This window comes from Pongo pygmaeus, chromosome 18, assembly GCF_028885625.2.
Source record: "Pongo pygmaeus isolate AG05252 chromosome 18, NHGRI_mPonPyg2-v2.0_pri, whole genome shotgun sequence".
NCBI lineage: Eukaryota > Metazoa > Chordata > Mammalia > Primates > Hominidae > Pongo > Pongo pygmaeus.
In genome coordinates, this window is record NC_072391.2 from 67,113,173 (window position 1) to 67,139,788 (window position 26,616).

The 26,616-nt window shown below is 47.7% G+C and overlaps 2 protein-coding genes and 1 pseudogene across 4 annotated transcripts in view; 1 reads left to right on the plus strand and 2 right to left on the minus strand.

Moving 5' to 3' along the window:
• Positions 1 to 801: 801 nt before the first annotated feature.
• NOB1 (NIN1 (RPN12) binding protein 1 homolog) lies at positions 802 to 13,923 on the minus strand. 2 transcript variants are annotated; one of them, XM_054452732.2, is made up of 9 exons: positions 13,733 to 13,923; positions 13,479 to 13,611; positions 11,166 to 11,296; positions 8,416 to 8,487; positions 8,073 to 8,198; positions 7,781 to 7,978; positions 7,104 to 7,201; positions 3,794 to 3,938; positions 802 to 1,522 (listed from the first exon to the last, which is right to left on the minus strand). In XM_054452732.2, the coding sequence occupies exons 1-9, from the start codon at positions 13,793 to 13,795 to the stop codon at positions 1,253 to 1,255; spliced, it is 1,236 nt and encodes a 411-aa protein (XP_054308707.2). In that variant the 5' UTR covers positions 13,796 to 13,923; the 3' UTR covers positions 802 to 1,252. The 2 variants fall into 2 exon arrangements, with proteins under 2 accessions (XP_054308707.2, XP_054308708.2); XM_054452733.2 differs by lacking the exon at positions 11,166 to 11,296 and having other exon boundaries at positions 13,733 to 13,875.
• Positions 13,924 to 15,092: 1,169 nt separating this feature from the next.
• Positions 15,093 to 16,915, minus strand: LOC129015092 (non-POU domain-containing octamer-binding protein-like; annotated as a pseudogene).
• A 3,781-nt stretch (positions 16,916 to 20,696) lies between these two features.
• WWP2 (WW domain containing E3 ubiquitin protein ligase 2) overlaps positions 20,697 to 26,616 on the plus strand; it is a 178,718-nt gene continuing 172,798 nt past the window's right edge. The window contains exon 1 of one of the 2 annotated variants that reach the window (XM_054452729.2): positions 20,697 to 21,227. The gene's annotated coding sequence lies outside the window, so the exon portion shown is untranslated. The remainder of the gene's footprint in view (positions 21,228 to 26,616) is intronic. The other variant, XM_054452730.2, reaches the window with a different exon arrangement.

Sequence of the window (26,616 nt, forward strand, 5' to 3'; positions counted from 1 at the left end):
AGTACATTTGTTGCTTAAAAGCACAGATGGGGCTGGGCGCGGTGGCTCACACCTGTAATCCCCGCACTTTGGGAGGCCGAGGTGGGTGGATCACCTGAGGTCAGGAGTTCAAGACCAGCCTGGGCAACATGGTGAAACCCTATCTCTATTAAAAAAAAAAAAGTATATATAAATATAAATTAGTTGGGCACAGTGGCACTTGCCTGTAATCCCTGCTACTGGGGAGGCTGAGGCAGGAGAATCTCTTGAGCCTGGGAGGCAGAGGTTGCAGTGAGCCGAGATTGAGCCATAGTACTCCAGCCTGGCAACAGAGTGAGACTGTCTCAAAAAAAAGCACAGATGGACTAAGTTGAAATCTTGGCCCAGCCACTCACAGGCTGTGTCACTTACCTCTTGTAGCTCAGGACTGCTTGAAATAACAGCAGCCATACCCTGTATTAACGTTCTATGGATTAAATGGGCTAATGCAGAGTAAGTACTTCACAGAGTTTGTTTTATAGCTCTTCGCAATGGAACACTAGGCAGCTGAAGAAAGAACTGATATGGGTGATTTCCAGTGCTGTCATGTTACATAATAGTAATGTACCAGTGTGATAGTTCTTGAATTTGCTAACCCTACCGTGGTTATGCAATATCCTTTTCCTAGACAACCCATACTTTGTGACTGTGTGTGCAGAGAAAGATGAGGCAGAACTGGGGGGGATCCAGGTGAAAGGCCACCAGGGAGCTCACCACATTGCACTTTCCAGACGAATGGAAACTATTCTCAAAAAGAGAAGAGGTTAAAAGAAAAGAAAGAAATGGCAGTTCTTAGTTTTATTATAACCTTGTATTTTCTAGCAAAAAGATAACTCTAAACTGGGCACACAGCTCAAGTGTCAGCCTCGAGATGACCTAAGCAGCAAAAACTTGGCCTATTTAATAAAATGCACAGGAGCTTGCAGCCGCATTTATTAGAAAAATATTATCCTTTGGAAATTCCTTTCTTGAAGATTGGCTCCAGGGCCTTGTTCTTCCTGTTTTTATCCAATTGCCCTTCCTTGGCAGGCAGCCAGGCGCTCCGATGCTCACAGGCCATGGGACAGTCCAGTTCCATGCAGACCCAGCAGGGCGTGGGCGGGCAGAGCCTCACCGTGAAGCCTGCCCGTTATTTCCATCGGGTGGTCCTGGAGATGACACGGCTGGGGAAATGGGTCACCGGAACTCCACGGCGGCCAGACGCCCATCCAGTTTGCCTGCGGGAACTCGCTCTTCACCTTTTCTTCACAAACTTCCTTCTGGAAGCGTTGGGATTTAAGCGTCTCCGCCCAGCTCCCAGGCTGCTGTCCCGGACCTGCAGGGTAGCTGAGCGGCTGGAGATGTCGTTCTCGACAAAGGGCGACACCCCGGCGACGTAGTCAGGGGCGAACACGTTGGTTTTCTGCCTGGCCTTTCGGGAGAGTTGCAGCTGAGGGAAGCGCTGATCCTCGGTGAGATGGGGGTTGATGGCGTATTTGCCCCCTTTGGGAGTGGGAAGCGAGTACTGGAAATAAGACAAGGAAGGGCCATTAGGAGAAGGGGAGCCACAGGCACACAAGGCCACGGCTGGTAAGGTGCAGCCGACCTTGCAGATCCTGGTGCAGGCAGACGACAGCGGGTGGTAACTGACTGCCTACCGCGTGCTACGTGTGACACGCCGCCGCCTCCCACCTGATTCCCACCTCAATTCACACATGAAAAACCGAACACAGTATTTTGACTACATACGTTCAGCTAAAGACAATACAGAAATAGAAATACAAAACATTCCAGTGTGTATTTACCCACACAAGTATGTATCTCCTAGCTCTGTCCATTGTAGCCAAGATGCAATGACACCGTAGGACAATAGACACACCCAGTCCCCAGATCTTTACTTCTAAAAACCATCCTGCATAAAAAACCAGAGCTCCTGAGAGAAATGGCAGATTCTGGGGCACAGGCAGGCGATGGCTGAGTCTCTGGGAACTTCTTCTTGTGCCATAAAGTTGTGTTCAAAGAGTACCTGGGATCTTTGTCAAAAGAACACAGGCTCCCAATGGCCACACATGGCACAACGCGAGGCTCAAAATGACAGTGACAGATCACAACCTGTAGACTATAACAAAAATCCACAAGACCACACTCATAGAAATCAATAAATGGGACTAAAAGGAAAGTTCTTCTTTACAGTAGAATACCAGGTCATAAACACGGAAGGAATGACAGAAAATCACCATTTGGCAATCATCACTATAATAACTGTTTCAGGCAACTTAAGTTCAACGAGAAATAATATATACATAATCTCAGTCTCTTTCTACAAATTAAGTATTATAAATAACTTTACAGGGGAGTAAGGTGGCAGAAGCCACTGAACCAAGTGACCAAAGTTAGTATCACCAGTAAATTAGACAATTATCATTTACCCACTGAAACGAAGTCCTGAGAAGGACACATCAGGATCATTTCTGGGGTGTTCCTGCCAAAACTGCATAGCCCCAATCTAATCCAATCCCAAGGAAATACCAGACACACCCAAGGGGAGGGACGTTCTACAAAGGAACGGACTCATACTCTTCAAAAGTGTCAAGGTCATCTACGACAAGACTGAAAGGACCCCAGTCGAAATAAGACGAGATGACAAAATGCAACGTTTCATCCTAGACTGGATTCTGGACCCAAAAAATCCTTCTTTTGTCAGAAAGGAAATTTGTGGAACAACTGGCAAAACCTAGAGTTGGGTCTGCAGATTCCACATTGGTATCGCAGCGATGCTGATTTCTTGATTTTGATAATTATACTGTGGTTACATAAGATAAAGTCTCTGTTTCAAGGCAAAAGGGCATTATGTGTACAATTTACTCAGATGGTTCAGGAAAAAAATATGTACAGTATAAAGAGAAAGCAGATGTGGTACATGATTAACCCTGGGAAATCCAGGTGATGGATAAACAGGAATTATTAGCCGGGAGCAGTGGCTCACGCCTGTAATCCCAGCACTTTGGGAGGCTGAGGTGGGTGAATCACCTGAGGTTAGGAGTTTGAGAACATCCTGGCCAACATGGCAAAACCCCATCTCTACTAAAGATAAATTAGCCAAGCATGGTGATGTGTGCCTGTAGTCCCAGCTACTTGGGAGGCTGAGGCAGGAGAATCGCTTGAACCCAGGAGGTGGAGTTTCAGTGAGCCAAGATCCTGCCACTGCATTCCAGCCTGGGTGACAGAGTGAGACCCTGTCTCAAACAACAGGAAAAACCCCAGGAATTGTTTGTACTGTTTTTACAACTTTTCTATAAGTTGAAAATTATTTCAAAATTGAAAGTAAAGGTTCTTCTCATGCACATGTGGCTATTTTACTGCTGGGAGAGGCCAGTGTCACTCATTCATCCTCCAATCCTTCCCTCCCGATTCTCTGCGTCGGCAGCTGCTGCGCATCTAGCCCGTCCGGCCCTCTCTTCTGTGCTGTGCTTTCCACACCCGTTCCTCTCTGCGTCATGGGCTTCCCCAGACCCCGCCCATCCTTCAACCCCTGCACAAATCTAACCTCCGCCTTACTCCAAATGAGCTCCCCCTTCGTGAGCCGCTACCATAGCCTTTCACAGCTACTGCCCGAATGACCGGTCGCTTCTCAGGAGACGGCATCTGTCACACACTCTCCCCGCTCCGTCTTGGTACCTAGGTCACAGGCTTTCAATCGCCGATCTTGCAGAGACGACTAGACTAGGTTTTCTTTTATCCTTTCTGTTCTGTTTGACTCTGGTGTTGGGAGGGGACTGGGAGAGGCGCCACTCACCCGGAGGCCGCGGGGGTTCAGCACCTTGGGGTTGCGGGAGAAGTGCATGTGCAGGGTGCCGTCGTCGCTGACGGTCACGGACACTTTCTTCAGGGTCTTGTTCCCACAGTGCGAACAGAACACTCGGCTCATGTCAGACGTTGTCCTGGGAGACACAAAAGGAGATGATCTGTACCAAAGCCACAGGCAGCAAACGCCTCCCCAGAGCACAAGGTGGGTCTCGGGCCTCAGGAGAAGAAACAGGGAAGGGCTGAACCGCACCACACACGTCACAAAGACGGAGGCCACTGAAGCTGTCAGCAAAGGGCCGCCGCGTTCCTCTGAGGGACAGATAAACCACAGGAGGAGCGGGTAAGGAAGTGTGCAAGCGAGCAGGATGCAGTTAGGTGAATCCCGAACCCTTCCTACACACCGCCAGGCCCTGTTCTGTAGGGTTCACATCACTAGTCCTGGGAGGATGGCACCATCTCCATTTTACAGATGGGGAAACTGAGGCAAGTTAAGGCAGCTTGCTCAAGGTCACCCAGCTGGTCCATGGCAGATAAACGCAGGCAGTCTGGCTCCAGAATCAATGCCCTTCACATCACAGCACTTTCTCGAGGGGCACCTCGTCACACCACGAGCTACCTTCTCTCCAAATGTCAGCCTGGGTGTTAACTGGGGAGCAGCTCTGGAGGCGGCAGAGCATATTAATGAGTGAGACAGGAAACACACTGCTGTGGCTGAACTAAGCCCAGGCACTGAGGGCAGAACCGAGGCTTCCCCTGCTTATGCACTCAAGCCCCCACAGTGGACCCTGGACAGGAGAAAGCTGCTGCTGTCAACGGCAAAGCAGTGGCCCTGGTCCCTGTCCTTCTGGAGTTCTCCATCAATTCCCAATGGTCAAGACACAAGAGCTGTGTGGAACGGCTGGAGAAGCCAAATGCCTTACCCGAAGTCTCTTGTGAATGAACTAAGCACCTCGTAACAAGTGTTGGGACCTAATTATTTTGTATATCAAACTGTGCAGTCACGGGGCTAATCTGACAAGAATGAAGAACATTCCAAGTGTTTCTAAGAATTGAGTGTTAATCTTGTGAATTTAGTGCTTCTGTAACAAAGGACGTTGGAGAAAATGGAATTTTATGAAGCCAGCAGCTTTAGTGTCATGAGCCTGAAACAGCAAAGGGACGTGAAGCTTCAGAGGAAAGTATGGGCCGCTCTGAGGAGTGGCTGGCGGGGTGGGGCCCCAAGCCTGAGTGCTGGGTTATGCTCAGGCCTTCAGGGAATGAGGCTTCACACAGGCAACTCCCCACCCAGTGGAAGAGCTGGGGACCCAGAGAGGCACCTTTGATGATTCAGAAAGTTCCTCATGGGCCTCTACAACAAGGGGCACCACCAGATGATCTACGTGATGCCCCCAGACCCAGCCTGAGCCTGCAGAATGGCAGATGCCACCCTAGAGTAGGTCCCCAGGCCACACTCCAGCAACAAGGCTGCGGCAGAGGCTCTTCCACGCCTACCAGGCGGTCTCCAGGGTCCCAGAGGCCTCCCTACAGAACACCAGCCCTCACCACAGGAACCAACTCAAGAGTTAGAAAAGCAACGAGAGGTCAGTGGTCAAGAAACTAACAGTTCACCCGATAGGCACGCTGCTTATGTATCGGATACCAGAGTCCTTGACATGACTGTCCTCCTAGTTCCTCACAACCACGTTCTCAATCTTATTAAGAATCTGATAGGGCCGGGTGTGGTGGCTCATGCCTGCAATCTCAGCTCTTTGGGAGGCCGAGGCAGACAGATCACTTGAGCTCAGGCATTTGAGATCAGCCTAGCCAACATAGTGAAACCCTGTCACTACTAAAAATATAAAAAGTTAGCCAGATGTGGTGGCGGGTGCCTGTAGTCCCAGCTACTCAGGAGGCTGGGGCAGGAGGATCACCTGAACCCAGGAAGCAGAGATTGCAGTGAGCCTAGACTGTGCCACTGCACTCCAGGCAACAGAAAGACTCTGTCTCAGAAAAAAAACAAAAAACCCAAAAAAACCAAAAGAAAGAATCTGGGCCGGGCACAGTGGTTCACGCCTTTAATCTCAGCACTTTGGGAGGCTGAGTTCGGTGGATCAGAGGTCAGGAGATCAAGACCATCCTGGTTAACACGGTGAAACCCCGTCTCTACTAAAAATACAAAAAATTAGCCAGGCGTGGTGGCGGGTGCCTGTAGTCCCAGCTACTCGGAGGCTGAGGCAGGAGAATTGCTTGAACCCAGGAGGCGAAGGTTGCAGTGAGTCGAAATCGCGCCATTGCCTGGGCAACAAGAGAGAAACTCTGTCTCCAAAAAAGAAGAAAAAAAAAGAAGAATCTGATAGGTGGATGGCTCACGCCTGTAATCCCACCGCTTTAGGAGGACAAGATAAGAGGATTGCTTGAGGCCAGGAGTTAAAGACCAGCCTGGGCAACATAGTGAGACCTCGTCTCAAAGAAAAGAATCCGAAGCATAAAGAAGTGAATCAGCTTTTGCAAAATCACACCGGCAGCAGGACACAGAATCTGGATTTGAACCCATGTACTTTTCTTTTCGTAAATAGAAAATCTCTCAAGTATAAAGCAGACAAAATACAACAAAACTCCATGTATCCATCACCCCCCAGCTTCAAAAACTATCAATTCACGGCCAATCTTATTTCATCTCCACCCCCACCGACTCCTTCTACTTGTGGATTATGTCAAAGCAAATCCCAGACATTCCAAGGACAAACATTTCAGTATGTACCGCTAAAGAATGAGGCTCACTGTTTCCAGAACCCATGTCCCTAACCCCATGTCACTGAGATAAGGTGGGAGGTCACTGGCAACCTCTGTCCCCAAGTTCTCAGTGCCCAGGTGGAGACAGAACCCAGGCCCCAGAGGAATGACGAGGTGGAAGAAACACACATAATATAGGGCTCTCTTTAAACAAGTCTGTAGAAGAAACAAGAAGAGTGGGCCGGGCGCGGTGGCTCACACCTGTAATCCCAGCTGTTTGGGAGGCTGAGGTGGATGGATCATTTGGAGTCAGGAGTTTGAGACCAGCCTTACCACCACGGTGAAACCCCGCCTCTACTAAAAACATACAGAAATTAAATTAGTCGGGTGCAGTGGTATGTGCCTCTAGTCCCAGCTACTTGGGAGGCTGAGGCAGAATTGCTTGAACCCAGGAGGCAGAGGTTGCAGTGAGCTGAGACTGCGCCACTGCACTCCAGCCTGGGTGACAGAGCGAGACTGTGTCTCAAAAACAGAAACAGGAAGAGTGTTCCACAGAGGGCACCAGGGCCAGGTCACCAGCTACATACTTGAAACAGCCGTGGCAGCGCAAGATGTAGCTCCGGGCCTCACGAATCAGCATGCCGTTCACCGCCAGCACGTGCAGCCCCATCTGCAGCAGAACATTCTACAACCACAAGTTAAAGAAGAACTCAATTTTCTTTTCACATTAATTTTGTAGTTACAGTTAAGGGAACTTCACAAACCCTGCGTTGCCCATATTCCTTGGCTTTTGTGAAGGAAACTCAGCCTGGGGAGGCCTCTCAAGATGTGTAAACGAGGACGAAGACCCAGGTGTCTTCCTAACACCGTCCTGGAGCCTGTGTTCGTCATTTTCCATGACCTGTCATTAGCAAGCTCTCTCAACAGACATTTTCTTTTGTCTGGGCCAAATAAACTCATTGCTGGGCTGAAAAACCCTCTCTCCCTGTATTAAGAACCTGACTGACCACATGGCATTATATATACTGAAAAAAAAAAATCCTAAATAGTAAACATTAAACATTTAATGTACTATACAAATGTTGTCATTATATCACGATTGTCTAGCCTCTAAGCGAAACTAAAAATCAGCAAATGGCACAGGTAGTTTCCAGAACCAGGAAAAGAAGCGCTGCACAGCACCAGTTCCGTGTATATCAGTACACCTCGGTAGGACCACTGCCGATGACGTGTGTGACACACGGCCCAGGCCCACCCTACCCACCTGCATGGCGAAGTCTGTGGTCACGCAGCCAACCCGCACATCCTCGGGGACGTCGCACTGCTCCAGCTCCTGCTGGATCTGCTTGATGTTACTGGGGGTTATCCAGCCGCCCCCGTCGTCATCGCTGTCATCTCTTCTGTCTTCAAACCCGTTTTCTTCCTCCTCCTCCTCACTTGGAATGTCCTCACCTCTGTCAATCTGAAACATCAACAGACCTTTCAAACTCCCAGCCCACAGGAGCAGTGTGGGAGAAGTTGAGCTGTCATCAGAAGACCAAAAGTCAAGGTCTCACCAGCAGCTCCTGCAGCTCGTGATCGATGTTGGGCAGAGGGTTTCTCCAGAACATGAAGGAACTAAATTCCAGGTTCTCAGGCTCACAAGCTGGGTGTCCTTTTTCTGTTTCTTGTGGGGGTTTAGGCTGAAATTAAAAGAAACAATTTTAAAACCTGAAAATTCATCTGTAGCCTCTCAGGTTACAGATGAAATCACATATGACATACAAGTCAGATCAGACAGGGCTGGACAAACTATGTTACTGGTCCACGTAAATTTAGTTCACTGTGAACAGATAACTTAGAGAGATGTGACATGTTTCAGAAAAGAGCATGAAGAGCCTGGTTTGTCTAAGAAATTACCTTGGAGGGCAGATGGAAACCAGAAATGTGCAGAGGTGTTTCTGGGTGCTGAATCGATGAGCTCACTTTAACCTTTAAAAAAACAAAAAACATATTTTACCTCTTCTTATCAAAATTAAAGATATCCAGTTTTTTTTTTTTGGATGGGCGCAATGGCTCACGCCTGTAATCCCAGCACTTCAGGAGGCCGAGGCGGGCGGATCACCCAAGGTCAGGAATTGGAGACCAGCCTGGCCAACGTGGCGAAACCCTGTCTCTACTAAAAATACAAAAATTAGCCGAGCGTGGTGGCAGGCACCTGTAATCCCAGCTACTCAGGAGGCTGAAGCAGGAGAATGGCTTGAACCCGGGAGGCAAAGGCTGCAGTGAGCTGAGATCATGCCACTGCACTCCAGCCTGGGCGACAAGAGTGAGACTCTGTCTCAAAAAAAAAAAAAAAAGGATGTTCAATTTTTTTCTTTTTTTTTTTTTGAGATAGGGTCTTGCTCTGTCGCCCAGGCTGGAGGGTAGTGGCACAATCTTGGCTCACTGCAACCTAACCTCTGACTCCCAGGTTCAAGTGATTCTCATGCTTCAGCCTCCCAAGTAGCTGGGATTACAGGTGTGCACCACCATGTCCCACTGATTTTTGTATTTTTTAGTAGAGGCGGGGTTTCGCCATGTTGGCCAGGCTGGTCTCAAACTCCCAGCCTCAAGTGATCTGCCCATCTCAGCCTCCTAAAGTGCTGGGATTACACACAGGAGCCACCGCGCCTGGTTGACATCCAATGTTTTAAAAAAATCAGAGAATAAAAATAAATAGCTGGGTGCAGTGGCTCACTAACTCCCAGCCCTTAGGAAGGCTGAGGTAGGAGGATTGTTTTGGGCCAGGATTTTGAGACCAGCCTGGACAAAAGTGACACCCTGTCTCTATAAAAAAATTTTAAAATTAGCCAGGCATGGTGGTGTACACCTATAGTCCCAGCTACTCGGGAGGCTGAGGTAGGAGGACTGCTTGTGCTCAGGAGTTTGATGCTGCAGTGAGCTGTGATCAGCACCACTGTACTCCAGCCCAGCTGATGACAGGATCCTGTCTCATTAAAAAACAAACAAACAAACAAACAAAAAACAAGTGTGGTAGTTCATGCCTGTAATCTCAGCATTCTGGGAGGCCAAGGTGGGAGGATGGCTTGAGGCCAGGAGTTTGAGACCAGCCTGGGCAACACAGTGAGACCCTATCTCTCTTAAAAAAATTTGAGGGTAGTTTCAACTAGTGCAAAAACGAGTCCACCATAGTTTTGATGACTTTAGGCAGAGAAGATTAAGCAATTATTTGTCAACACTATTGAAAATGAATTATTATTAGGTTAAAATTTTTGACTTCTTAGAAATAGTGGGCGCAGGCACAAATTTATCAGTCTCTTCAACCTAGCCACAGTGGGTAAGACCCTAAAAGCACAATAGGAAGTCAAAGTTTTGAAGGAAGCAAAGTTTGAAAAAACACTTGCAAGTACTTGTGTTCCTTCTTTTTTTTACCTCCAGAAAGCTCTCTTTTTTTGAGACAGGGTCTCACTGTCACCCAGGCTGGAGTGCAGTGGTATGATCACAACTCACTGCAACCTCAATCTCCTGGGCCCAAGTGATCCTCCTGCCTCAGCCTCTCTAGTAGCTGGGACTAAAGGTGCACACCACCATGCCTGGCTAGTTTTTTTTTTTTTTTTTTGTAGAGACGGGGTTGCCCAGGCTGGTCTCAAATGCCTAGGCTCAAGTAATGCTCCTGCCTTGGCCTCCCAAAGCCCTGGGATTATAGGCATAAGCCACGGCACCTGGCCAGAAATAATTCTGTTTTTTAAAAAAATTATTATATACAGATATGTAGATTTTTATTTTTTTTGCATTTTCCAAATTTAAACAACCTTTCCCAAAAACCTACAGATCAAAAGAGACTAATCAGGAGGCTGAGGTGGGAGGATCACTTGAGCCCAGGAGTTCTAAGACCAGCCTGGGCAACACAGCTAGACCCTGGATCAAGGAGAAAAAAAAAAAAGGGACTGAGACACATTTGCCAATTGCAATGTATGAACTTCACTGGGATCCTGATCCAAACAAACAAACTCTTTAACATTTACAAAATAACTGGGGAATGTGAACGTTAACTGGATATTTGATAACAGGCATTACTATTCTTTTTGTGTAGGTGTAATGATGGCTTTAAAGTTTTTAAGAGTCTTGATCTTTAGAGACATACCAAGAAATATCTATCAGTGAAATAGTATACGATGTCTGAGCTTAAAATACTCAGGGCTGAGGCCGGGCGCACTGGCTCACGCCTATAATCCCAGCACTTTGGGAGGCTGAGGCGGGCGCATCACCTGAGGTCAGGAGTTCGAGACCAGCCTGACCAACATGGCGAAACCCTGTCTCTACTAAAAATACAAAAATTAGCCGGGCGTGGTGGTGGGCCCTGTAATCCCACCAACTACTCGCAAGGCTGAGGCAAGAGAATCGCTTGAACCCAGGAGGCGTAGGCTGCAGTGAGCCGAGATCACGCCGTTGCACTCCAGCCTGGGCGACAGAGCGAGACTCCATCTCAAAAAAAAAAAAAAAAGTACTCAGGGCTGTGGATCAGTATAGATGAATATAGACTAGCTATGAGATAACTGGAGAGGGGATGATGGGGACCCTGGGTCCATTACACTAGTCCTTCTACTTTTGTATACCTGACAGTTCCCATAATATAAAGCTTTTAAAAACCCATCCTCTTGATTTACCTTCTGTGGTTCTTGTTTTAGGTGAGACACCCCAACAAACTCTGCTTCCAACTGGTATGTGAGCGCAAGCACTTGGATGTCTGTGGCAGAGAGGCTGGGGTAGTCTCCTGTTTTCTTTGAAAACTCAGTCACTGTAAACAACAGATTTACATCTTCAATTAGAGGTAAAAAGCCATATGACCTTGGATAACCAATGGAAGTATCAAAACAATTTAGAAAGGATCACTATGTCATGAAAAACCTTAACACTTTCATCCATTTTCTGATCTTTTCCTACTCGCAGTTGAGAAATTTGTATTCTCCACCACCAAGATTCATGCCAGTTAGATTTACTGTAACACCCTTATCAAATGCAGAGGAAGGAGCAGAAAGTTGGCTGGGCCTGGGCGTGGTGGCTTACGCCTGTAATCCCAACACTTTGGGAGGCCGAGGTGGCGGATCACTTGAGGTCAGGAGACCAGCCTGGCCAATGTGGTGAAACCTGTCTCTAATAAATATACAAAAATTATCCGGGTGTAGTAGCGGGGGCCTGTAATCCCAGCTAGTCGGGAGGCTGAGGCAGGAGAATCGTTTGAACCTGGGAGGCGGAGGTTGCAGTGAGTCAAGATTGCACCACTGCACTCCAGCCTGGGCGACAGAGTGAGACGCCTCAAAAAAAAGAAGAAAGTTGGGGCATGGTGGCTCACGCCTCACTACAGGAGGCTGAGGTGGGTAGATCACTTGAGGTCAGGAGTTCGAGACCAGCCTGGCCAACATGGTGAAACCCCTTGTCTCCTAAAAATACAAAAGTTAGCCAGGCGTGGTGGCGTGTGCCTGTAGTCCCAGCTACTCGGGAGGCTGAGACAGAAGAATCGCTGGAACCCGGGAGGTGGAGGCTGCAGTAAGCCAAGATCGTGCCACTGCACTCCAGGCTGGGCAACACAGACAGACTCCATCTCGAAAAAAAAAAAGTTTCAGATTTAGGAGCATTCTGGATTTCAGATCCAGTATGCTCAACTTGTAATTGTAGTAGTCTATGAAGAAACAAAAAGCATGTGCTTAATGCATAATAAATGTCAGACTGCTGTTACTCTCCAGAGTCATCCATAATAAACACTTAAAATTTCCTGAAATTAACAGAAAGATGTCTCCTGCTACCCTGGTACAAGGAACACTAGGTATACTGCTCTTATTTCCTAAAAAACAGACATTAGCAGCAATGAAAATTTACTGTGCACTTACTGTGTACTAGGCACTGCATTAAAAGCTTTATGTGTTAATTCATTTCATCCTTTGCCAGTCTTCAGAAGTACTATTAGCATTCCTCAGAAAGATTTAGTAACTTGGCAAAGATCACAGAGCTACTAAGTTGGTGGAGAAAATTGTAGAAATCACAAACAGAGGAGGTAACATCATCTCCACTATCAGCCTCTAACCTCTAAAACACTTCCAACCACTGAGGGGCCTTTCCTGGGTGTCACCTTGATTCCCAACAAGAGAACAACGCTGACTCCTAAGCCAAGAGACGATTCTTTAATTTCCTTTATTTTTTATTTTTTTTGAGACGGAGTCTCGCTCTGTCGCCCAGGATGGAGTGCAGTGGTGCGATCTTGGCTCACTGCAACCTCCACCTCCAGGTTCAAGCAATTCTCCTGCCTCAGCCTCCCAAGTAGCTGGGATTACAGGAGCACACCACCACGCCCAGCTAATTTTGTATTTTTAGTAGAGGCAGGGTTTCACCATGCTGGTCAGGCTGGTCTCGAACTCCTGACCTCAGGTCATGTGCCCGCCTCGGCCTCCGAGTGCTGGGATTACAGGCCGTAAGCCACCGCGCCTAGCTTAATTTTCTTTCACATTTAATACAATGCCTTAAAAGCATTCCCTTTTTAAAGCTCTGCCACGTGCAGATCTTTATATCCAGTCATCAGCCTAATCTACTGAGAAGAAATGGACGAGAATAATAGCAAGAGAGCCAAGCTCTTATTTTAAATCCAAATAAATTTATTGCGTGTCTGCAAAGTGCTTGACACTGTGCTGCCTGCCATATTCCTCAGTTCATGCTCACAGCAACCTTGGAGACAGACACAATTATTATTCCCATTTTGCAGATGAGGTAATCGAGGCCCAAATTTGAATGCTATGCCCGAGGGCATACAGCTAGTTACTGGCTGACTCCAGACCCAGGAAGCCTCTCTCCCACCAGGATCTCCTAGAAAGTGCTGGCTCTAAATCTACTGCTCTGATAAGGCAGCTAGACCCCAACTCGCACCCAACTGGGTGCCATCTGCGCCCTGGACCCCAACTTCCCGTCAACGCTAGGGCAGAGGCACTCACCCAGCCGCACGTATTCCGGTAAGGGCTCCTTGAACCGCAGCTCGTAGGGCAGGACAGCGAGCCGCCTGCGTGTGGCCTTGTCCCGAATCTCAGTGACCACCTCCCGGATGGTGTAAATGTTCTTCCCGATGTCCTGCGGACAGAACGCCCCAGCTCAGACCCGCCCGCACCAAGTAACGCTCCGCCCGACTCCACGCACTCCCGGAGGGGCGGCCAGCCCAGATCTCTCTCGTCCGGGAGGGAGCTCCCCGTACCTGCAGAGCCGCATCCCGCAGGAAAGCCCCAGCATCCGCCACAACGTGCTCCACTGGAGCCATGTTGGCTGCGTGAGCGGGGAGCGCGCATGCGCACGGAGCTTGCGCCGGCTCCTAAGTCCAATTCTGGGCCTCTGGGAACCAGGAAGAGCAGCCGCGACTTGGCTGCGCCTCCTGGCGGCCACGCCAGCACCTCACGGCTCTACCCGCGCGCATGCGCAGCGACGCCGCCCGCATAGCCAGAGAAGTGTGGGCGGGGTCAAACCTTGAGGGACACCTGGGAAATCGGCTTCAGCATCTAGACCTTAGCGCCTTCTTTACCTTTGAAGATAAAACCTGCCAGGTGTAGTGGTGCGCGCCTTGAGTCCCAGCTATTAAGGAGGCTGAGGCGAAAGGATTGCCTTTGAGCCCTGGAATGTGAAAACAGCCTGGGCAACATAGCGAGACCCCCATTTCTTCAATGAATAAATAAATGTAAAACCTGTATATAGTCTTACGGTTAAAAGTCAATCAATACAGATTACCTAATTTCGTTATCACAGCACCCCATGAGATAGGTACTGTTTTTTTTAAAGGCTTAAAATGTATTTTAATAGGTCGATGCTGCATTACTGCTCCAGTTCTCAGAAAAACTCCAAATATATCAGAGACAAATCAAATACAGCACACCAATGAAAAAAAAAGGCACAGCATGACTACCTAAGATAGGCGAGTCTAAGAGCTACTGTCAGACCTTCAGTATACAGTAACCCTGTTCCCAAGATTGTACTAGGCCTATCAAGAAAAGCTGTGAACAGCAACATCATAGACACAAAAGGGTCATTCCTGGTGTCCTCACCCAAGAAAAAGATGGAGGCAAGTTAACACAAGATTTTTTTTTAAAGATATACTAAAATGAAAATCTCTAAGAGAAAATGTCTTCTTTAGGACATGAAGGGGTAATATATGGGATATAACAGAACCGTATGTACATTGCCTGTGACCTTTGTGGACGTTTGCCTGAATTCTCACCTGGGAGCGAATGGAGCAATGGGGCTAAGGTCATTGGGGGATGTTTGTTTTTTGTGGTGTATGTGGCAGTTTCTCTGGGACTGGGGGAGTGTAAGGATAAGAAAGCAAGTGAGGTTGGGCACGGTGGCTCACCCCTGTAATCCCAGCATTTTGGGAAGCCGAGGCGGGGGATCACGAGGTCAGGAGTTCAAGATCAGCCTGGACAAGCTTGAACCTGGGAGGCAGAGATTGCAGTGAGCCGAGATCGTGCCACTACACTCCAGCCTGGACAACAGAGTAAGACTCCATCTTGGGGGCGGGGCAAGCAAATGAAACAAGATGGACCAAAAAAAAAAAGCGGAACGATCAAGATTAATGGGCTCTAACTGGATCTACTTTGCCATGGTTTCCCCAGGCCCTCAACAATCACATTTGAGACTTCAGGAATGCACCACACAGAACTGATTAAACAATATACCACATAGAATTGACTTGTTTAATACCACCCCTCCCTTATCCTCTGCCTCCAGCATACTCCCTAGAGTAGTACAGGCAGGGTAGATCCAACTATTGGAAGGAATCCCTAACACTTTTCCAGGGTAGAATTCTGGCTAGTCCAAAAACGGTCCTTCTTTTAAGGGTTTTGAGAAACTAGACACTGCAACTTATTAGTATCTGCGACGTTTGTTTGGAGCAAATTCAGCTCCAGGAGCTGCATGGTTGAATGCAGGCGGAGTTCCACAAATTGCCCCAATTCCTTCCATTGTAGCAGCCTGACCAAAGCGTTCAGTTGTTTGTGGGGTCAATCCCAAAGTTCCATCCGGCATCATAGTGGCAGGTCCTGGAGGAGCCGGGGTACCAGCTGGCACAGGAGCAGGGGGCAAGGCACCTCTGCTGTTTATGCCCATAGCACCTCCCATAGCCATCTGATCCATCCGAATCTCCTGCTCTCTCACATCAGGGAAGGTTCGCTTGAATCCTTGCTGCTGTCGCCGCATCGTTTCTTCTTGCTGCCGCCGCATCTCTTCTTCACGGCGCCTGCGCCCTTCCTCCTGCCTGAGCTCCAGTTGCTTTCGTTTTTGCACCTCTTGGTTGTGCAGCTCTTCCATCCTCCGAAGTTCTTCTTGGCGCCTCGTCAAATTCTGTCTCATTAGCATGACCTGGTGCTTATGGCGTGCAGCCTCCATCTCCATCTCCGGCTTCTCACGAGCCTCCTTGATGTTGCGGTCCACTTGGTCCTGCTGCTGCTTCTCCATCTCAGTGAGTGCCTTCCAGCGCATGGCATATTCATACTCAAAGGAGCCAGGTTGTGCAAATCTGGGTGGCTGCTCTCGTTCCTTGTGAAATCGCTGGTTTTTTATAACCAGCTTCTCTGGAAGTCCCTCTTCATCATCTAACTGGTCCATGGGCTCCATAGTCACAGGACAAAGAAATGTGGTTAGCAGGAAGGAGCCTTCACTGCATCTGTCCAGAGCTTTCCCAGCAGCTGGCTTCCCTGAGAACTCAACAATGCCTTTTCCTGAGGGCCTTCCTCGATCACCCACAATGACTACAGCCCTCTCTACCTGGCCAAACACAGAAAAGGCTTCTTCCAGCAGTTCGTTTGACACATACTGAGGAAGGTTTCGAACTGTAAGGGATGCACTATGGCAGGAAAAGTGCACACACAGCTGCTTTCCACAGAGTGGCTTATTGTCCAGCTCCACTTTCGCAATCTCCGCTAGGGTTCGTGTTTCCAAGCGGATAAAGCCAAATCCTTAATCCTTATGAATGAAGACTTTGCCTGCCTTTCCATATTTCTTAAATAGTTTCCTCATTTCTTCCTCAGTGATGTCGGGAGGAAGATTTCCCACAAAAAGACGGCTTCATTGGGTGAAGGTCTTCTCTCCTGGTTTTCTAAAATTCTTCAGGTCAAATAGCCAAGCCTTCATTTTGGCTGCTGACCTGTTGCCCATTTGCAGGTATTGGCGGTGGTGGCGGCTGCTGGTGTTGCTGCTGGTGGTGACGTTGATGACGTTGATGATGCTTTCTTGGAGTATGGTTTTGCTTCTCCAAGTTAAAAGTTTTATTACTGTGCATTTTTACACCCTCAACTTCGATTGAAGACAGCAAAGTGCCTCCCAGTTCCTTCTAACCTCGACTTCTCCTCTACCGACTGGTCTCTCCTTGGAGTAACGGTGACGCTACATGGCCTCTCCCGTCCCAAGAAAAGCTTTTTTTTTTTTTTTTTTTTTGAGATAGAGTCTTGCTCTGTCGCCCAGGCTGGAGTGCAGTGGCACAATCTTGGCTCACTGCAACCTCCGCCTCCCGGGTTCACGCCATTCTCCTGCCTCGTCCACCCAAGTAGCTAGGACTACAGGCACCCGCCACCATGCCCGACTTTTTTTGTATTTTTACAAAATACAGGATTTTGTAAAAATCCTGTATAGAGACAGGATTTCACCGTATTAGCCAGGATGGTCTATGATCTCCTGACCTCGTGATCCGCCCGCCTCGGCCTCCCAAAGTGCTGGGATTACAGGCTTGAGCCACCGTGCCCGGCCAAGATAGGTACTGTTTTACAGACAAGGGATGTCAGGAAGTGGTGGAAATAACCTAACACCCAGACAGACTGATTCAGAGCCGCTTTTTTCTCTCTTCTCTTCTTTTCTTTTTTTTTCTTTCCTTTTCTTTCTTTCTCTTTCTTTTTTTTTTTTTTTTTTTTGAGACACGGTCTCTCTCTGTTGCCCAGGCTGGAGTGCAGTGGCATGATCATAGTTCACTGCAACCTTGAACTCCCAGGCTCAAGTGAGCCTCCTACCTCAGCCTCTCGAGTAGCTGGGACCACAGGCCCACACCAACATGCCCAGCTAATTTTTTCATTTTTACTTTTGTAGAGACAAGGGTCTCATCATGTTGCCCAGGCTGGTCTGAAACTCCCAAGTGCAAGCAGTCCTTTAGCCTTGGCCTCCCAAAATGCTGGGATTACAGGTGTGAGCCATGATGCTGTCCCTGAGCCACCTAATTATCCATTCTGTTATACTGACTGCTGCTTATGTGCCTTCACTTCATTTTGAGCAATGTGGGGTCAGAGTCTGTCTAATTTGTCTTAATAGTCTCACCCCATCTCCCTAAGCAACACACATAATTTGGTAGCAAATAATTCCTTGCTGAATTGAACAGAAAGTGTATTTAGTGACTTCTAGGTTTCCTTGCAGATCTGAAATTTTATGATTATAAGATCCGGTGAATTTTGCTGAATATTGACTTGGGTCTTCATCCAAACTTTCTTCATTAAGTCTTCACTCCAGTTGTATTCCTCAATTGTCATTTATCTGTCCTACCCCAAAAATCCTTCAGTGCTACCGAATGTCGCCTTTCAGCAATTACCCAGACTCAGTCTTTCTCTTTTTTTGGGGTGGCGGGGAGGGGACTGAGTTTTGCTCTCATCGCCCAGGCTGGAGCACAGTGGTGCGATCTCAGCTCACTGCCACCTCTGCCTCCCAGGTTCAACAATTCTCCTGCCTCAGCCTCCTGTGTAGCTGAGATTATGGGTGCCCACCACCACGCCTGGCTAATTTTTGTATTTTTAGTAGAGACAGGTTTTCACCATATTGGCCAGATGGTCTTGAACTCCTGATGTACGGTGATCCACCTGCCTTGGCCTCCCAAAGTGCTAAAATTACAGGCGTGAGCCACTGCACCTGCCACTTTCTCACCACTCAGTCTCTTCATTATCTAGAACGTGCCTGTGCTACCTGCCCTAACAGAGTATGGCTGGAGGCTATTTCTCATTTTCTAGTTTATCATATCAATTTTTTTTTTTTTTTTGAGACAGAGTCTCACCCTGTCATCCAGGCTGGAGTCCAGTGCACAATCTTGGCTCACTGCAACCTCCGCCTCCCAGGTTCAAGCGATTTTCAAGCCTCAGGCTCCCGATTAGCTGGGACTACGGGTGTGCGCCACCATGCCCAGCTAATATTTGTATTTTTTGTAGAGAAGGTTTTCACCATGTTGCCCAATGTGACTGACGGTCTGATCTGCCCGCCTTGGCCTCCCAAAGTGCTGGGATTACAGGTGCCAGCCACCGCACCCTGTCAGATTTTATTCTTTTAATGTGTAATGTGTGCTCTTTGCCTGTCCCTTCTCCCCTTTGGTGAACACTTACTCAGATGCCACTAAATCTTTTCTGCAGGGTTGTTAAAAAAAAGCAACAAAAGATAAAAGATGAAATATGAAAGAAGAAAACAAACCAAAACCAACAAATGCTAGTAAGTCAAGGAAATAGTCTCTAATTTATCTAGAACAGAATTAGTAAAACTGCCATCAATGGAACTGGAGAAGTTTTAGTTATAGTAGTTTTATAAATGAGACTAATATAGGGTTTAATGTACAAAGACAGGACTGTTATCTCCTTGAAAGTTAATCTCTTGGATTTGCAGTGGACTAGAAAAAGTAGAGACTAAGTGTTCAACATATTTATTTATTTAGATACAGAGTCTCACTCTGTCGCCCAGGCTGGAGTGCAGAAGCGCTATCATGGCTCACTGCCACCTCCGCCTCGCGGGTTCAAGCAATTCTCCTGCCTCAGGTTCTGGAGTACCCGGGATTATCCACACCCGGACCATGCCTGACAAATTTTTTTTTTTTTTTTTGTAGTTTTAGTAGAGATGGAGTTTCACCAGGTTGGCCAAGCGGGTTTCGAACTCCTGACCTCAGGTAATCCACCTGCCTCTGCCTCCGAAAGTGCTAAGATTACAGGCGTGAGCCTCCGCACCCCACCAGCCAATTTAATTTGTATGCATGATAGAATCCATCCAAATTCGAAGACCCAAAAATAAGAGAATAATTAGTACAAGTCTTTGAGGCTAATTACGTCATTAGTATTAATTTTAATCAATGGTGATTAAACTGAGCCTTCATTCAACTTCTCCAGAACATCAGTCAAGAATGTCAATTTAAAATGTTCTTGGAGGCCGGGCGCATTGGCTCACGCCTGTAATCTGAGCACTTTGGGAGGCCAAGGCAGGTGGATCACCTGAGGTTAGGAGTTTGAGACCAGCCTGGCCAACATGGTGAAACCCCATCTCTATTAAAAATAAAAAAATTAGCCAGGCATGGTGGTGGGCGCCTGTAGTCCCAGCTACTCGGGAGGCTGAGGAAGGAGAATTGCTTGAACCTGGGAGGCAGAGTTTGCAGTGAGCCAAGATTGAGACACTGCACTCCTGCCTGGGCTACAAGAGTGCAACTGTCTCAAGCAAACAAATAAATAAATAAATAAAGTTATTGGGCAGGCACAGTGGCATTCGCCTGTAGTCTCAGCTACTTGAGAGGGTGAAGCAAGAGGATTGCTTGAAGCTGGGAGTTTGAGCCCAGCCGAAGCAAACTATCCAGACTCATCTCTTAAAAAAAATATTTCTCTGCCGGGTGCGGTGGTTCATGCCTGTAATCCCAGCACTTTGGGAAGCCAAGGTGGGTGGATCATTTGAAGTCAGGTGGATCATTTGAAGTCAGACTGGTCAACATGGGGAAACCCTGTCTCTGCTAAAAATGCAAAAATTAGCCAGGCGTGGTGGTGCACGCCTGTAATCCCAGCTACTCGGGAGGCTGAGGCAGGAGAATCACATGAACTGGGGAGACGGAGGTTGCAGTCAGCTGAGATGCACCACTGCACTCCAGCCCGGGTGACAGAGCGAGGCTCCATCTCAAAAAAAAAAAAAAAAAAAAAAATCATCTATCTATCCACCTACCTACCTACCTACCTGGATTATAATTCATTAAGTTCTCTGTGCCCTGTAGTTGTAGATTAAGGGAATGCGATTGGATTAGTGTGGAGAGGCGTTTTATGGAGCCAAGCAGCAGTTTTTAAGCTTTTGTACTTTTGCTTCATGTCACAAGGACAGATGCCCCACAAAGGCTGAGATGTTTGTGGTCCTGGATCTTAGAACAGTGCCTGGCACACAATAGGCGTAAGGTTGCCAGGAAATGGAAATACAGATACTCAATTCAATTTGATCTTCAGATAATCAACAAATACTTTTTTAGTATAAATATGTCCCATTCTGTATTTGGGACATACATATTACACTGTTGTTTATCTGAAATTCAAATTTAAGTGGGTGTCCTGTACTTTATCTGGCAACCCTACTAAAGGAGCTCAATTAAGTATTTGCTAACTTAATAGACTGAAGGTCTCGTTTCACCTGTAAAATGGGGCTCGTACCTGTCCCTGCCTCCATAAGGTTGATGGGCACAGTAGATGGCATTCAGTGAGCCCTCAATTTATATGACTGCCTGGGACCATCCGGTGAGCAGAAAGCCCTTCCACTTTCAAATACAGAGACGATAAAAAGGCCTCTTCGAGGCCAGAGGTGCCCAGGCCAGGCCTAGGTGGCCCGCACCTGCGAGCCTGGCCAGCCTCTTCCGGGTCAGGTGACCGCGCGCGGTCACGTGACCCGGTCCGAGTGCGGGCGGTGGAAGGCGGAAGTAGGAGAGGAGTTCGGCGCCGCTTCTGTGGCCACGGCAGGTAGCGAGCGCTGGCGCGGGGGGCGCGGCGGGCTGGCTGCCTGCGCGGGGCGGGCCGGGGGCGGCGGGCGGCGCGGGGTGGGCCGGGGGCGGCGCGGCCCGGGCGCCGGGGGGCGGCGGCTTCCTGTGGGAGGGGCCTGGCGCGGCGGTTCCGGCCTCCGAGGAGGGGTGTCCAGGCTCCCGCCCGAGCTGGGTGGGCGCGCCGCGGCCCGCGCGGGGGCTGCTCCGAAATGGGCGCCCCGGCCGCCAAGGGTGCAGCTGGAGCGAGTCCTCCCGGAAGGGGAGAGGAGCTTAGGTGCCCAGGCATGGAGAGGAGCGATCTTTGTGGAGGGATCGGGACCAGGGGAAGGGGCGACTTGGAACTGAGCTGGAAGGGGGTGCCTGAAAATGGGTTTATGGCTTGGAGCCAGAGGGAAGAAGATGCTGCCTGGACCTCCTCTGAGAGTCTCTCCCTTCCTCCCTCTTTGGAAATGATTGCTACCCGAGACTTTGATGACGGTCCCATTCAGTTTTTAAACTTCAGGAGGGATCACATAATCTTGATCGTCTTGCTTCCCTCGCGCCCACTTAGTCCTGCGTGGGTAGGGTTCCCACTTCTTGGGAGCCTAGCCCTTCAGCTCATTTTTCTTTGAGATTTTCCCTGAACGGGCCATCATCGAGGCTTTAAAAAACAAAAAAAGAAAATAAATTAAAAAAATAAGTGTGGGCACTTTGCTCTGCCCATAAAATGGCTTTTAGCTTACACTGTTGACCTAGCCCAGCGTTACCTCAGCAACATAGTGACTGCTGAAATCTTGGACAGAGAAGTGTCTACCTAGACTGCTTTATGACTTTTCTCTTTCTTCCGTTTAAATTATTCAGTTTCCCTTAGCTTATCTTGTGACTTCTTATCTTGACGAACTGTAACTGGGTAGGGTGACTGAGATGTCTGTGTTATGTTCCTTAGAACTGTGACCTGGATCATGATTTTGAGATTGAAGACTTGTGTTAAAGCCTGTTCATCCTCCTGTTTCTCATGTTTACTAAAATTTGCAGAAGCGAAAGGAGTTTCATGAGTGCGGTGTAACTGGAACGAATGTTCAAACTGGACATTCACAGCAGCCAGCGTCGTTTTGGGTTACAAGTAGGAAAAAGTACTTTCCTAATGTATTATGAGTTCAAGTTTTTGGAGTTATTTGACAAACATTTAAAAATTAGTTTTTGTAGCAGCACCTATGAGTGAGGTTGGGAAGGTGTATTCTCATTTCACAGGGAACAAACAGACTTAAGAGAGACGACTTGATTTTTTAAAACAATTTATTGCTCTTTCTTGTTTGCTGGCCTCTTTTCTTCCTGCTAGACTGCAAATCCTTCAAGGGCAGGTTTCGTATTTTATTTGGCTACTAGCCCAGTGCCTGGCATGTTGTGGGCACTTGATAAATATTTGGTGAATAAATGCATTTCTAAAACTCACACCGGTGTAAGTGGTGACAAGGGATTTGAACCCAAGTCTTCTACTCTTTTTCTTGTCAGAGAAGCTTGTGATTATTTGTGTCATTGGTCCATATGAAAATAGGCTCGACAGAAAGGCTTGGATTGGCTTCTCAGTCTCTTTCACTTCATGATTACTTTCCCATTTACAAAGAGTGTATACCAACATCTCACTTAACCTTCCCTTTGAAATTGGGATGGTCAGTATTGTCCCTATATCACATGAAGAGACTGAGGCTTAATGAAGTCCTTACTTTAGATTCCAGAGCTAGTAAATGAGTAGGGACTCAAGCCCAGGCCCTTAATCCTTAGATCCATTGTTTTTCATTTATTGACACAATAGAAAATTTTATTTTTATTTTATTTTGAGACAGGATCTCACTCTGTTGCCCAGGCTGGAGTGCAGTGGCATGATCACGGCTCACTGTAACCTTGACCTACCCGGGCTCAGGTGATCCTCCCATGTCTGCCTCCCAAACAGCTGGGACTACAGGTGGGTGCCACTTTGCCTGGCTAATTTTTGTAGAGACAGGGGTTTTGCTGTTACCCAGGCTGTTTTCAAACTCTTGGGCTCAAGCGATCCTCCCACCTCGGCCTCTCAAAGTGTTGCAATTACAGGCATAAGCCACCATGCCCAACTGAAAGTTTTATTTTTACATAATTTTTCAGGAATAAAAACTGTGACATTTTAAGGAAAAAGATCACACAGAAAAAGTTGTGAATGTAGAATGTGAGTAAATGAAGTTTAGAAAACGCTGTACTCTACCGTAGCTTCCTCTTCCTGGGAAAACATTCTTTCATTCAATGGATATTTATAAGTACCCATTCTGTCTTTGCCAGGCATTGTTGGAGAGTCTGGTATGGTGTACACTAGCCACATGGGGCTGTTGAGCACTGGAGCTATGTATGCTGTGAGCATAAAATACTTTCTGGGTTTTGAAGACTTAGCATGAAGTTAAAATGTCTCATTGATACTTTTTATGTTATAGTAAACGATCATATAATATAATGTATAAACATGTATGATAACATTTTGGATTTATTAGGTTAAATACAACATAATTATGAATAGTTGGTTGGACATGGTGGCTCATGCCTGTAATTCCAGCACTTTGGGAGGCCAAGGTGGATAGATTGCTTGAGCCCAGGAATTTGGGACCAGCCTGGGCAACATGGTGAAACTCTGACTCTACAAAAAATACAAAAATTAGCCAGGTGCAGTGGCGCCCACCTGGCTGGCTACTCAGGAGGCTGAGGTGGGAGGATCACCCAAGCCTGGGGAGGTGGAGGCTGCAGTGAGTTGTGATCATGCCACTCACTGCACTCTAGCCTAGGTGACAGAGTGAGACCCTGTCTCAAAAAAAAGAAAAATAAAAAGAAAAAAAGTTTCACCTTTTTGTCTTTTTTTCCCCACTTAACCTTGACTTGAAACCCAGCACTTTTTTCTTTTTAAAATGTATTTCCTAGAAAAATAAAAAATTATAAATGTGGCTTGCACTTGTGGCTCCCATCTTATTTCTATTGGACAAACCTGTTCTGAATGCCAGGAATATAGCAGTACAAGAAAGGTAAGGATCCCCACCCTTGTGGATCTTCAATTTTATTAGAGAAGGGCACATTGATAACTAAGTATAATATGTATTACGTTGTAATAAAGCAAGGAAGAGGGATGTAGGTTGCAGTTTAAATAGGATCCTGGCCAGGTGCGGTGGCTCACGCCTGTAATTCCAGCACTTTTGGAGGCTGAGACGGGCGGATCACTTGAGGTCAGGATTTCAAGACCAGCCTGACCAACATGGTGAAACCCCATCTCTACCCAAAATACAAAAATTAGCTGGGCTTGGTGGCACATGCGTCTAATTCCAGCTACTCGGGAGGCTGAGGCGCGAGAATTGCTCGAGCTCGGGAGATGGAGGTTGCAGTGAACCAAGATCGCACCACTGCACTCCAGCCTAAGTGACAAAGTGAGACTCTGTCTTGCTTTTGGAGAGGTGGGGAGTTGGGGGGGGCGGGTCTTACTTTTACCCAGGCTGGTCTTGAACACTTGGCCTCAAGCCATCCTCCTGCCTCCGCCTCCCAAAGTGCTGAGATTACAGGCATGAACCATTGCACCTGGCTCAGTCTCTTAACTCTAAATACTATCCACATGCTAACAGCTTCCATATGTGTATGTCTAGCCTAGGCCTGTCTCCAGACTTCTAGATCTAATTGCCCACAATATCTTCACGTGGATTCCTATCAGGCATTTTATAATCAACATCAACAAAATTGAGCCCCACCCCTGCCCCTCAGACAGCCTTCCCCATCTCAGTTAATAACAACTCCATTCCTCCAGTTGTTCAAGCCAAAGACCTTGGAGTCACCCTTGACTCGTCTCTTCCTCTCACACCCCACATCCAACTCAGCTCGTCCACAAAGCCTACTGGCTGTACTTCAGAGTACACCCTGGATGCATCTTTCCCCTGGATGATGGCAACAGCCTCCTAACTTGTCTCCCTCTTCCACCCTGGCTGGCCTTCACTTTCTCCACACAGGACCCAGGGCAAGTCTGTTAAAAGGCAGGGTGGATCCTGTCCACCCCACTGCCCAGCTCAAACCCTCCAATTGTCCCAGCTTAACCGGAGTGAAAACCAATACCCTACAATGGCCTGCAAGCCTTCCACGACCTGATTTCTCCTCCCACACCTGCCACCACCTGACCTCCTCTCTCCACTCCTGCTTACTCAGTCCTCTCCAGCCACACTGGCCTCCTGACGGGCCCCAAAACCTGCCAGTAGTACTCCTTTGGGGCTTTTGAACTCTGCCTGGACCCCTTCGCCCCTATTCAGCCACACGGCCCCTTCCTTCTCTTACCTCCTCAGATCTTTACTGAGCCATCACCTTCAGAGAGAGGCTTTTCTAGGGATCCTGTATTTTATTTTATTATTTTTGGAGTCTTGTTCTGTTGCCCAGGCTGGAGTGCAGTGGTACGATCTTGGCTCACTGCAACCTTCGCCTCCCAGGTTCAAGTGACTCTCCTGCCTCAGCCTCCCGAGTAACTGGGATTACAGGCATCTGCCACTATGTCCAACTAATTTTTGTGTTTTTAGTAGAGATGGGGTTTCACCAGGTTGGCCAGGCTAGCCTCAAAATCCTGACCTCAAGTGATCTGCCTGCCTCAGCCTCCCAAAGTGCTGGAATAGGGTTTTTTTGTTTTTTTTTTAATTTTTTTGAAAACCACAAGCTAATGGGTTTCTTTTTTCTTAACGAGGCTACTCTTCCAACTGTGCATCTTTATAGCACCCCTGAAATCAATTTGAGTGCCAATTTCTGGAATTAGTCTGGCTTCCTGGGTTGGCATCCAGTTTAGGCCTCCAGGATGGATGGATAATGGGCTTTTTATGTTTAAAATATGTATTGGTTTTTTCAAACATGTATTGAATGCATGTTGTTTGTCAGACATCCCACCATTTTATACATTTAACCTTGTTGAGGTGAAGTGACCCTCACAAGGTCAGATAGCTAAGAAATGAAAGAGATGGCCATTTGAATCTTGGTCTTCAGAGGCCAGATCTGGTCCTTCTACCACTTACCATTAGTGAGATGGGTGGAGTGGCTGTATAAACATAAACTCCCTTTGGAATCAAATCAGTGAGTTGCTTTTGAGCGACTTTGAGTCCCTTAGGACTATTATGTGTCACAGGCAGAAAGGGAATTTACCAGGTAAAGAAAGGCAGATTTATTAAAGTGAAAACACGTTGCAAGAAAGCAATGGGCAGTACAGCAGAGAAGGGGCTGTCTGCAAAGAGGCAGGAGATGGAGGGAAGTTTTACAGGGTCATGCTGGAGGGGGCTATGTGGGGATCGATGCGTCTGAGGGCTGTTTGTGATTAATCATTTCTCAGAACAACTGTCCATGGTTTTCTCCTACCTGAGGCCCCT

Coding starts and splice junctions, on each gene's coding strand:
- NOB1 (XM_054452732.2), bottom strand. CDS start 13,795: ATGGCTCCAGTGGAGCACGTTGTGGCGGATGCTGGGGCTTTCCTGCGG. Junction 7,202..7,780: donor CCACAGACTTCGCCATGCAG/GTGGGTAGGGTG, acceptor TTGTGGTTGTAG/AATGTTCTGCTGCAGATGGG. Junction 3,939..7,103: donor CGCTGCCACGGCTGTTTCAA/GTATGTAGCTGG, acceptor TGTGTCTCCCAG/GACAACGTCTGACATGAGCC.